Source organism: Hemitrygon akajei, chromosome 2 (assembly GCF_048418815.1).
Source record: "Hemitrygon akajei chromosome 2, sHemAka1.3, whole genome shotgun sequence".
Taxonomy (NCBI): Eukaryota; Metazoa; Chordata; class Chondrichthyes; order Myliobatiformes; family Dasyatidae; genus Hemitrygon; species Hemitrygon akajei.
Window position 1 is genome coordinate 88,521,246 of NC_133125.1, and position 13,387 is coordinate 88,534,632.

The following is a 13,387-nucleotide window of genomic DNA, read 5'->3' on the forward strand; positions in this document are numbered from 1 at the left end:
ACACGACCCAGCCCACCATCTTGAAGCAATCCCATAGCTGCTTTGTTGCCTCCCATGATCGCCTCTTTGTTGGCCTAATCTCTACAGTTGGGTTTCTTCCAAATCCAGTTGCTTCTGAAGTTATTAGTAATAAGATATGTTGAACTTAAAAAGGTCCATGGATTGTTAGTCCTGGTCTATGGATTGCTAAATACCTGCTAAATTCTCTAAAGTCTAACTTTATGTATAAAATTGCATTGGGAGATTTGATTTTCCAGTGGTGTCAGGTACGATGCAATCAAAATGAATGAACTATTAAGTATTCATTAGCTACACTGTCTGTTCTGGAGAAATTAAGTAAACTACTTAGTTGTTTGGAAATTTGAGTTGACATGAGAATTTGACTCTTTGAGATGTGTATTTTCCTTTTACTCAGCTCCATCTATCAGTGTTTTTGTTATTACTGCTTCAGGTGGGCACCTCGATAGAGCTAATTACACTAACGTCATCCACATGAATCACAACCACGATCTCCATAAACTCAGAGATAACAAATCTCCCAGCTCATTACTCTGTATCTGGAAATCCTGTGTAGAAATGTGTCCCAAGTCCTTTAAAAAAAACTCATCAGCACCTTGGTGGAAAGTTGTTTTGAAACAAACTGTAGAACTAATTGAATTTAACCTGCTATAGCTTCAATTAAAATATACACGTGCCAATGTTGCTTAATATGCAGATGAGAAATGGAGAAGTCTGCAGAGTTTCTGCAACAACCCTGATCAATCGAAGCATTAGATTCCACAACAATATTCTACTCTTCTATAAACGTGAGGGTGGCAGAACAGGGAAACACTTCAGTTTTTTCCAACAGCTTTAGAACGATTAGTGAATCGTACACTGAATAACTGAGCAATGAGTCAGGGAGTTAGGGAAGAGGCTGAGGAGCAGGATCTCCAAGGTAGCAATCTCTGGATTACTCCTAGTACCACATGCTAGTCAGGGCAGGAATAGGATGATGGTACAGATGGATGAGTGGCTGAGGAAGTGGTGCAGGAGGCAGGGTTTCAGATTCCTGGATCATTGGGAACTCTTCTGGGGAAAATATGACCTGTACAGAAAGGACAAGTTAGAGCTGAATATTGTAGTGGGGGGCAATATCCTTGCAGGCAGGTCTTTACTAGATACGTTGGGGAGGGTTTAAACCAGTGGTTCCCAAACTTTTCTATGCCCCACACCCCTAGGAAATGTTTGATCAATGTTCGCACCCCCTACAAAAGTAATATCACATTTGAAGATGAAGAAGTCTAATTTCTAATTTTTGAACCACAAATTGAACCACATACAATACTGCGGGTGAACAAATTGAACTTAAAAAAATAAGCTTTTAACTCAGTGCATAAAATGCAAATATAAATTGAGCAATTAGATTCTAATTTATTCAGAAAAAATTGTAAACAGTAAAATCAATCCCAATTGTGAACATAAAATTCAATGACTTCTTTGCTCCTGCTTCTGATTCATGATTTGGTCAAAATGTGGAACTTTCTTGCTGACTGTGATCCGCAGGTCTGCCTGTGGATTCAAGTGATTCCTAGATTTTGTCTTGATTGACAAAAGAGAACTGAACCCAGATTCACACAAGTATGTTGTTGCAAATGGAATGAGGACACGGAGTGCTTTTCCACCAAGTCTTGGGAACATATCCAGTGCTGCACACCAAAACTCCTCCAAAGTCTTGCTTTCAAATTGCATTTCAAGAGCTCGATTTGTCTGCAAATCAATAAGATCTTCCTTCAGCTCTTCATCATCTGACATTTTCTCCAAATTGTAGGAATATGGATTCATGATCCATTCTTCTGAAATCTTCAGGTCTCCAGCAGCAAAATATCCATCAAACGATTCTGACAGCATTTCCAAATGAGCCACAATTTCTTCACGCACAGTAGGAGTTATGGATCTAGCATCATCAACCATCTCTCCTAGTGAAGGAAAATTTGAGAGACTGCCTCTTTCCATCTTTCGACGCCAAAGACGTAACTTTTCTTTGAAGGCATTCAACTTTTCACAAACCTTCAATATGTTTATCCCTTTTCCTTGAAGAGAAACACTCAGGTCATTCATACAAGTGAAAATATCAGCTAAGCCAGTATTTGGGTGAATTCCTGTGATTCCATTGCCCCATCTAGATCACATTCACGCTCCTCCAGAAAAACTTTGATTTCTTCCCACATCTCAAAGAAGCGGGTTAAAGCTTGTCCTCGTGACAACCAAAGGACTTCTGTGTGGAAAAGCAAAGCTGAATGCTCACTTCCCAGATCCTCACAAAATGATTTGAAGATGTGATGGTTCAAAGCACGCCCCCGATCCAGTTGATGACCTTCACACAAGTATCAAGGATTTTCTTCAAATTTGGAGGCAATGTTTTTAATGCCAAAGCATGCCGATGAAGAAAAAAATGGGTAACTTGCAAGTCTGGAATCTCCTTTTTCATCAACGCAGAAAAGCCAGATTTATTTCCAAACATTGCAGGTGCCCCGTCAGTGCAAACAGAACCAATGACTTTGATATCTAAATCATGTTTGGCAAAGAAGTCTTTCACCAGTTGTATCACATCCTTTGCAGTTGTGTTTGTTTTTAGATCTTAACAAAACAGGAAATCTTCCTTCACAGCACCATCATTGACATACCTCACTAATGTGATGAGTTGGAGTGTGCTTGGGACAAACGTTACTACCACTTCTCAAGGCACGCTGGCAGCTGGCTGAGTGATGACTTGTGACTCGTCACTCAAGGACACAAGCCACTCTTTGTCGCACCCCTTGAAATTCCATCTTGCACCCCCTGGGGTGCAGGCACCCCAGGTTGGGAACCCCTGGTTTAAACAAATTTGGGAAGGGGGTGGGAATTGGAGTGATAGGGCTGAAGATGGGGCAATTGGTATACGAGGCGATGCAGTGTGTGGTGAGACTGTGAGGAAGGACAGGCAGATGATGGGGCAAAGCTGCAGTCAGTGGGATGAGTTGAAGTGTAAGATGAGGGCAAGATTGAAACAGGTGACGTAGACAGCTCTGCAGATGTTATATCGGAATGCACGCATTGTACGGAATAAGGTCAATGATCTTGTAGAGCAGTTAGAGATAGACAGGTGACGTGTGGGCATTACTGAGCTGAAAGAAGATCATAGTTAGGAGCTTTACATCCAAGGGTACACCTTGTATCAATAGGACAGGCAGGTAGGCAGAGAAGGTGGAGTGGGTCTGTTAGTAAAAATTGAAGTAAAATTCTTAGAAAGTGGTGACATAGGATCAAAAGATGTAAAATCCTTGTGGATAGAGTTAAGAAACTGTTAAGGTAAAAGCACCTTGAAGGGAGTTACATTCAGGCACCCAAACAGTAAGATATGAGATATATATTTCAATGGGAAAGACAAGACATGCAATAAGAGCACTGCCTTAATAGTCATGGTGAATTTCAATATGTAAGTAGATTGGGAAAATCAGATTGGTGCTGGATCCCAAGAGAGGGAATTTGTAGAATACCTATGAGATGACCTTTTAGAGAACTTGTGGTTAAGCCCACCAGGGAATCAGTTATTCTGAATTGGGTGTTGTGTAATGAACTAGATTTGTTTAGGGAGCTTAAAGTAAAGGAACCCTTAGGAAACAGTGATCATAATATGGTATAATTCACCTTACAGTCTGAGAAGGAGAAGATGAAATTGGATGTATCATTACTACAGAGGAGTAAAGGGAATTCCAGAGGCATGAGAAAGAGGATCTGGCCAAAGTTGATTGGAAGGGGACAATAGCAGGGATGATGGCAAAACAGCAATGAGTTTCTGGCGGTAATTTGGAAGGCAAGATAAGGATACATAGAGTTGGGGGTGATTCATTAGCATAGATAGAGGATTGGTTAGCCAGTAGAAAGCAGAGAGTGGGGATACATGGGTGTTTCTCTGGTCATCAATCAACGGTGAGCAGTGTGCCCCAGGAGTCAGTGCTGGGCCTGCAACTGTTCACAATATACATTAACAATCTGGAATAGGGGACTGAGTGTAGAGTATCTAAGTTTGCTGATGACACTAAATTGAGTGGAAAAGCAAATTGTGCAGAGGATACAGAGAGTCTGCAGAAGGATATAGATAGGTTAAGTGAATGGATAAGGGTCTAGCAGATGGAGTTGGTAACATTGGTAAATACAATGTCATCCACTTTGGAAGGAAAGATGGAAGATCAGATTATTATTTAAATGGTAAAAGATTGCAGCATGCTGCTGTGCAGAGGGACTTGGGAGTGTTTGTGCATGAACGGCAAAAGGTTGGCTTGCAGGTGGAGCAGGCCATCATTGCTAGATTTCTGAATCATTGGGAACTCTTCTGGGGAAGATATGACCTGTACAAAAAGGACAGGTTAGAGCTGAATTTGAGGGGGACCTTCACCGGATTGAATTTAAGAGCAGGGAGGTTATGCTGCAACTTTACAGGGTAGTGGTGAGGCCGCAATTGCAGTACTGCATGCAGTTCTGGTCTCCTTACTTGAAGGATATACTGGCTTTGGAGAGGCAGTGCAGCGGAGGTTCACCAGGTTGATTCCAGAGATGAGGGGTTTAGACTATGGGGAGAGATTGAGTTGCCTGGGTTTGTACTCACCGGAATTCAGAAGAATGAGAGGAGATCTTATAGAAATATATAAAATTATGAAAAGTGTGGATAAGTTAAAGGCAGGAAAGTTGTTTCCACTGGTAGGTGAGACTAGAATGAGGGGACATAGCCTCAAGATTCAGGGGAGTAAATTTAGGATGGAGATGAGGAGGAACTACTTTTCCCAGAGAGCGGTGAATCTGTGGAATTCTCTGCCCAATGAAGCAGTGGAGGCTACCTCAGTAAATATATTTAAGACAAGGTTGGACAGATTTTTTGCGTAGAAGCTGAATGAAGGGTTATGGGGAAAAGGCAGATAGGTGGAGAGGAGTCCATGGAAAGATCAGCCATGATCATATTGTATGGTGGAGCACCCTCAACGGGCCAGATGGCTCCTGTTTCTTATGTTCTTATGTAAGGTGCAAGATAGACACATCCCAAAGGTGAAAAAGTGTTCTAAAGGGAGGATGAGGCAACTGTGGACAACAAGGCAAGTCAAAGAGAGCATAAAAGCAAAAGAAAGGGCATGTATTGGAAAATTAGTGGGAGGTTAGTGATCGGGAAGCTGTCTGGTATAGGGGTTGTGGGGTTGGAGGTTTGGCTACTGCTCAGGACTGAAAGGAACTACAGTAAGTTGTAAAATTTGTCAGCTCCATCTTTGTAGTACCAAAGACATTTTCAAGGAACGGTGCCTCAGAAAAGTGGCATCCATTATTAAGGACCCCAATCACCTGGGACATGCCCTCTTCTCACTGTTACCATCAGGAAACCTGAAGGCACATACTCAGCGAATGAGGAAGAGCAACTATTTAATATACATATATATACTTACTGTAATTGATTCACTTATTGATTTATTCTTTCTATATTATCATCGTACTGCAGCAGCTAGGTTAACAACTTTCACAGCACATGTTGGTGATAATAAACCTGATTCTGATTCTTTTAAAAACCAACAGAAGGCAACTAAAAAAACGTAAGTAGAGAAAAGATTAAATCTAAAGGTAAGCTGGTCATTAATATCACAGAGGATACCAAAACTTTTCAGAAATAAAATGAGTAAAGGGAGATGAGAACAGATATTGGACTGCTGGAAAATGACACTGGAGAGGTAATAGTAGACGGCAGCTGTCAATCCCAGGGGATCATGGATTTGTGCCTCTGGTGGACTGTGTCCTCTCCAGGGCACAAGCCTGGGTGGGAAGATTTGAAGAACCGGCTGTTGCCCATGCAGCGGGTTCCCCCTCTCCACGTCACTGATGTAGTCCAAGGGAAGGGCAAGCGTCGATACAACTTGGCACCAGTGTTGTCGCAGAGGTTGCCAGAGTGAAGTTGTAAACAACATCAAACTGCCTTAGGGACCCCAGCCCTGGATTTCTTTCTCGGGGTTTACTCCTGAAGTCTTTCCCATGGGTGCGTATGGCCGCAAGGCAGCAGAGATTTAAAATCAGAGATTTCCTTCTCTTAGGTGGGCTGCCAGCTAAGGCTGATGAGCCCCACCTGCCCAAGGAGAGAGGTAGTAATGGGGTCAAAAAACTGATGGATAAACTGAATAAGTATTTTACATCTGTCGTCACTGTGGAAGACACTACTAGCATGCCAGAAATTTGAGACTGTCAAGGAGCAGAATGAGTGTAATTGCTGTTACCAAGGAGAAGGTCTGAAGGTAGATAAGTTACCTCAGTCAGATGGACTACACCCCAGGGTTCTGAAAGAGGTGGCTGAAGAGATTGTGGAGGCATTAGTAATGATTTTCTAGAGTAACTAGATTGTGGAATGGTTCCAGAGAACTGTAAGAATTCCAAATGTCACTCCACTCTTTAAGAAGGGAGGAAGGCAGAAGAAATTAAACTATAGGCCAGTTAGCCTGACTTCAGTGGTTGGGAAGATGTTGGAGTCGATTATTAAGGATGAGGTGTCAGGCGACTGAAGGCACATGTTAAAATAGGCCTTAGTCAACATGGTTTCCTCAGGGGAAAATCTTGCCTGACAGATCCATTGGAATTCTCTGACGAAATGACAGAAAGGATAGACAAAAGGAAGTCAATGGAGGTCTCTTATTTGAATTTTCAGAAGACCTTTGACAATATGCCATGCAAGAGGGCTTAACAGCAATTGGTAGAAGGTATAAAGGTGTTGACTATTTTCTAAATGGCAATAAAATTCAAAAATCACAGGTGCAAAGGAACTTGAGAATCCTCCTGCAGGATTCCCTAAAGGTTAGTTTGCAGGTTGAGTAAGGCATTGATCAGGCCACACTTGGAGTATTGTGAGCAGGTTTGGGCCCCTTTTCTAAAAAAACGTGCTAGGTTTGGAGAGAGTTGAGAAGACATTTACAAGAATAATTCTGGGAATAAAAGGATTAACTAATGAGGAGCATTTGATGGCTCTGGGCCTGTACTCACTGGAATTTGGAAGAATTAGGATGGTGGTGGGGGGAAGGAATCTCATTGAAACCTATTGAATATTGAAAGGCCTAGATAGATTGGATGTGGAGAGGACATTTCCTATAGTGGGGGAGCCTAGGACCAGAGGGCATATCCTCAGAATAGAGGGACGTTGATTTAGAACAGAGATGAGAAGTATTTTTTTAGCTAGAGGTTTGGGAATCTGTGGAATTTATTGCACAGATGGCTGTGGAGACCCAGACATTATATTTAAAGCGGAGGTTGAGAGTTAGTTATGGCATCAAGGTTCATGGGGAGAAGGCAGGAGAATGGGGTTGAGAGGGATAATAAATCAGCCATGATGGAATGGAAGAGCAGATTTGATGGGCTGGGTGGCCTAATTTTGTTTCTATATTTTATAGTCTAATGGTCTTATGGAATAATTATACTTCAAAATTAACAATCATAAAGGTAGTAGATAGTATCTATTAGAGATAAATACTTTAAATAACCCCACAATGGTGCTTGCAATCTTGCTACTTGAACTGTCTAACACAGTCTAAATGTTGTTGTGTTTGGATATATAAAACCCATATCCTACATGGTTTAGAAGTGAATTATTCAAGGGGATTACTAGGTTCCCACACAATATGCCCAATGACATTATTGGCTACTGGCATCAATTGGAGACAAAAGTATTCAAAAACAGAAATACAGTTTGAGAAAGTTATTACTTAAGTTTTTTTTGAGAAAGTGTGGTGTTTAGGCAGTAATGTGCATGTGTGTTTGTATACACATTACCTGGCGCTGCAGTACCATAGCCATATCCCATAAGTGCTGTATTGTATGGCTCGTTTAATGTTATCCAAAACTTCACTTTATCGCCTAATCTTTGAAAACAGAAATCAGCATATTCGACAAATCGATCAATTGTGCTGCTATTTTCCCAACCACCAACATCTTGCAGTGCTTGGGGCAAATCCCAGTGATAAAGTGTAACCTGTGGATAAAAAAGGCAAATATCAGATTGATTACCATTGTCTTTAACATTTTAACAGTCTTAAGCTAAATTTTATGTTGTCATTTTACTGCTAAAAATGTTCTCCATATTTTGTCATTATGAGTCAGGAGCAAACCATTATCACATACTGACAAACCCAGCAAATAAAATAACTTCTTTTGAGTAAGTTATTGAAATCAGATGATATTAATAGTCATTAGTATTGTTAGATTTTACTGAAACCAGGTTCTGTATATTAAAGGTCATCATTCATATCATAAAATAAATTTTTAAATTTGATTTTCTTTGTTTTATGCTTGTGTACCATGTTGTCAGTATGACTGAGTCACTCGACAGAGAATAATCACTTCGTATTTCACTTAAATGTCCATCTGTTGCAGAGACAAGAAAAATGCACAGTTGCATCATTTACCAAGCAGCAATCAGTGGTTACATTCAACAGGACAGCACAGGAACAGGCCATTCAGCCCACAATACTGTGCCGAGCTAGCTAAAAATCCAAATCCTGCCTACCTACACAATGTCCGTATCCCTCCATCTTCCTCACCTTCATGTGCTTATCTAAACCTCTTTTAAAAGCCTCAAGTGTATTTGCCTCTACCACCACACCGGGCATCCACCATTCTCTGAGTAAAAAACTTACCCCTCACATCCCCTTTGAACCTACCAGCTCTCACCTTCAATGCATGTCCTCTGATATTAGACACTTTAACCCCGGGAAACAGCTATACCCTGTCTACTCTCTACTCTACCAATAGATCACAAGATATACAAGAGCAGAATTAGGCCATTTGGCCCATCAAGTCTGCTTCACCATTTCATCATGGCCAATCCAATTTTCCTCTCAGCCCCAAACTCCTGTCTTCCCCCCACAAATCCCTTCATGCCCTGACCGATCAAGAATCTATCAACCTCTGTCTTAAATATACATAAAGATTTGGCCTCCACAGGTGCCTGTGGCAAAGAATTCCACAGATTTACCATTCTCTGGCTAAAGGAATTCCTCCTCATTTCCATCCTAAAAGGACGCCCCCCTATTCTGAGGATGTATCTCTGGTCTTAGAACCCCTACCCCTCTAAACATCCACTGTATTGAGGCTTTTCATTTTAATAGGTTTCAATGAGGTCACCCCTCATTCTTCTGAATTCCAGAGAATGCAGACCCAAAGCGTTCCCACGTCCCACCAGAGGAGCATTACGCTATCCTGCCTGTCATCTTTAGCTGAGCAGAGAAAGAAAAAGGTTGCGTTTTTCTTTCCTTTGCTTTCTCCGAGTGAAGCCTCTCTTCACTGAAGCCTCGAAGATCTAAAGCCACTCTGACTCTGTCCACTCAGATGATGGCCATTGTGCATGCCCCTGCCTTCCTTTAATTTGCTCAGGCTAATCAGTCCCATACGGTGAATGGCCACTGGCCAAAGCTCTATTTCGCTGCAGCGAACTGCTCCGGCTTTTTATCCTTGGGCAGTGGACCTGATTGAAGTCCCCTCCTCTCCAAACTTCCGGTATCCGGATTGGCCACTGGTCAAAGCTCTATACCTCTCCATCATCCTATAAACCTCTATCAGATCTCCCTTCTGCCTCTGCCATTCCAAAGAAAACAACCCACGTTTATGCAGCTTCTCACAATAGAGCATGCTCTCTCAACAAAGCAGCATGCTGGTAAACCTCTTCTGCATCATCTCCAAAGCCTCAATGAGAGGATCAGGACTGTATGTTGCATTCAGTTTTATTTCTGTGGAACCAAAATGTGTTTTTCTTAGAATTAAGTAAATGTTGCTCACTTTTCTTAATATGACCCAAATCATTGACTGTATATTCCTTTTGCTGCCTGATCTATTGAGTTCCTCCAGCATTTTGTATGTGGTTTGTTACGAACCCCGTAACTGGGTCACTTACCAGCAAAGATAGAGAGGTCCGTTGAAGTCTGATGGTACTATTTTTAACAGTATTTATTAGTAAAAGTACACAAAAATAATATCAATGCAAACATACAGATACTATACATCGTCAATACTAGATCTAAAAGTGCGGGTATAGTAATAATCAATAAGAAATAGCTCTATCGTTGCTTAGGGGATAATGTATTGTCCGATGGAAATATAAAAGTCACTCAGTTCATTCAGGCTGCAGCTTTTTGGTTGGAGAGAGAGAGATTTTTAGAAACTTGCCAGCTTTCCTTTATCCGATCTTGATCCGTATTCATCCTTTAGCGAGGCCGTTCCATGGAAGACCTGTCATCCAGGCAAGGATGGACACACACAAGCCCCCATCGGTCTCATACATTTCTCCTGGTGCGTCTGAAGGGGTTGTTCCCCAGACCCTCTTTTATCCTTACTCACGGGGTCTCAGATGTCAGTCAGGTTGGGATGATGCAATCCCTCAACCAGCCCACTCTGGTCATTCCCTGAGGGCGTCAATGAATAGTACAGTACTCAATACACAATTCAGTCTCCAAGAGACAATGGCCGTTATCAATGGTTCCGCCTTTCTAGGGCCAGGACACATTCCAACACCTGTGTATTCTGGACGTCTCTCTCTCATTTCCTGGGTCCCAGACCCGAATTAATAGCGATCTTGCGATTCTCGAAAAGGAAGGGGCTACTTTGTACCCTTCGGCCCCTCAGAGTTGTGGCACATTCGTAACAGGTTTTAAAGCAAAAATTGTCTTTTCTGTTCCCAACAGAAACCCTTCTCTAGATTCTTCATGTGTGAGTCTAGATGGTAACCATTGGCAGACAGTTCTTGCTGGAATCCATACAGATGTAGTACATACCAGCTCTGTGGTGAAAAAAGCACAGCAGTGCCTCTTTCACCTCAGATGGTTGAAGAAGTTTGGTATAGGCCCCCAAATCCTAAGAACTTTCTACAGGGGCACAATTGAGAGCATCCTGACTGTCTGCATCATTGCCTGGTATGGGGACTGTGCTTCCCTGAACCACAGGACTCTGCACAGAGTGGTGCAGACAGCTCAGTGCACCTGTAGATGTGAACTTCCCACTATTCAGGACATTTACAAAGACAGGTGTGTAAAAAGAGTCTGAAGGATCATTGGGGATCCGAGTCACCCCAACCACAAACTGTTCCAGTTGCTAAAATCTGGGAAATGGTACCACAGCAATATAGCCAGGACCAACAGGCTCCGGGACAGCTTCTTCCACCAGGCCATCAGACTGATCAATTCACACGGATACAATTGTATTTCTATGTTATATTGACTGTCCTGTTGTACATACTATTTATCAAGGGTCAACAACCTTTTTTTTGCACCGCGGACCGGTTTAATATTGACAGTATTCTTATGGACCGTCTGACGGGCGGGTTAATCTCAACCAGAATATAGGTGATAAGTCAACCATAAGTCACTTATAAATGGCTAATACACTCAATTTAGTTTCTAAAAGGGTTTATCTAACTAATTTAATATTAAACATACAGCACATATTTTCCTTGCATGAACATAGTGATAAGTCAATTATAACTCACTTATAAGTTAATAGCATAACATTTTAAGTAACGTTTGGATATTAAACACACAGTGCATATTTTTCTCGTATGAACATATAAAATCATTGCAACACACCAGTGAGAGGACAAGGTAAGAACCGGAGGACACCATGCCAGGGCCACAGCGGTCACAGTCCGGAGACAGCGACCAACCGAGCGAGGGGTGCGACAGGACGCGTGCCCGCCATCCTTGTAGGATCTATCGGCAGACAAAAGTTTGGCTCAAGGGATGACTTTCAGTAGATTGCAGCCAGTTAGCTGCTCTGCTACTTATGAAACCCTGAGCCCGAATTAGGTCGTCTGTGAATATTTTAGCACCGGGTTCCCCATGAACATTCGGTGTGCTAAACAGGTTTAGAGGCGGCGCTGATCTGTCCGCGCTCCAGGCCAGTAGTGACGGCACTTCTCACCAACCGGTTACCCCAGGCCAACCAGTGATCCCTGGCACGAGGGTGTCACTGCGTTTAGGCGACCGATGACCTCGCGTGGGTTCAAGTTCAACAGTGGGCATGACAGGCAATGAGGAAAGGTGCAGCTGACTCATATCGTTTCCTTGTGGCCTGATGGTTGGGGACCACTGCTATTTATTATAAATTGCACATTGCACATTTAGACAGAGACATAATGTAAATATTTTTACTCCTCATGTATGTGAAGGATGTAAGTAATAAAGTCAATTCATTCAATTCAATTACTTAAGCTGGGGTACTGAGGTCACCACTTCCTCAGCCAGGTTTTGCTCACTCAAACAAGAGCTTGAACCTGATGCTTTCTTGGTTTGAATAGCAGATCAGCTTAAAATGGTGAGCCCTGGCAAAACTTTCTTTCAGTCCCTTTTTTGGCTGAGCAAAGATCTCAGTATTTTTAGATTCCAGTAAGGGAGACAGCAAGATAAAAATATGAAACCGTATCAAAAACGTAGATGCTTTGTGTTTGATATCCACAAGTAATGTTTAGCTCCATTTTTACAAGCCAGCCACGAGGGTTTTGTTAATTAGTGGTGCTTACCTGAGGCTTAATGTTAGCTTTGAGGAGGGCATCAATAAACTTTATATAGTAGTTTAATCCAGCCTCATTAACAAAACGTGTGGTACCATCTGGGAGAATACGAGCCCATGATAGGGAGAAACGGTAATGGTCAACTTTCAGCTCTTTAAGAATGGCCAAGTCTTCTTCAATCTTGTGATAGCTGTCACATGCAATATCCCCTGTATCACTGTTGCCAATTTTATGGGGAGTATGAGAAAACGTGTCCCATATGCTTAATCCTTTGCCATCAGCTCTCCAACCTCCTTCAATCTGTAGATAACAGTAAAAATACATTTAACAGTTTTATCCACACTATATCTCCTCTTTTTATCCTTCACAAATAAAAATGAAAACTGTATTTACTCAATCTATAATTTTACAAGTCCCTTTTCGATTCTTTACAAATCACCATTGAAAAGTGCATTTTTAAAATAATATCAAATAAACTACACCAAAGGTGAGCTGACACGATTTCTCATACTTGTGCTGTAAGTCAGAGAATGATACAACACAGAAACCTTTCAGACAAGTGAATCTATACCATACACTGTGGACCTATGTAAGTCCAGGGAAAGAATCTATATGAGATGTGAAGGAAATTGTTTCACACTTCCAACTCAGATTCATCTAGGTTACTTCCCCTCCCAAACATCCATGGTACATTTATTGGCAGATGCAACCTGTTGGGTCATGGCAACAGTTTCACGTACAGTAAAACTGCTGTAGTTAGCAGATATGGGACAGCAAGCACTGACGTCCGGAACTTGCTGGCTGCACTGACATTGGACTCCATATAGCATTCATTCAGCAACAAATCATGAATTGTTG

At 41.9% G+C, this 13,387-nt stretch overlaps 1 protein-coding gene across 1 annotated transcript in view; it reads right to left on the bottom strand.

The window, feature by feature from the left end:
• Positions 1-13,387, bottom strand: part of LOC140714444 (lactase/phlorizin hydrolase-like) — a 94,934-nt gene that overhangs the window by 19,784 nt on the left and 61,763 nt on the right. Inside the window, exons 10-11 of the mRNA XM_073025745.1 lie at positions 12,539-12,829; positions 7,807-8,005 (exon numbers count right to left, since the gene is read on the bottom strand). Coding sequence (XP_072881846.1) covers positions 7,807-8,005; positions 12,539-12,829 — 490 coding nt within the window. The remainder of the gene's footprint in view (positions 1-7,806; positions 8,006-12,538; positions 12,830-13,387) is intronic.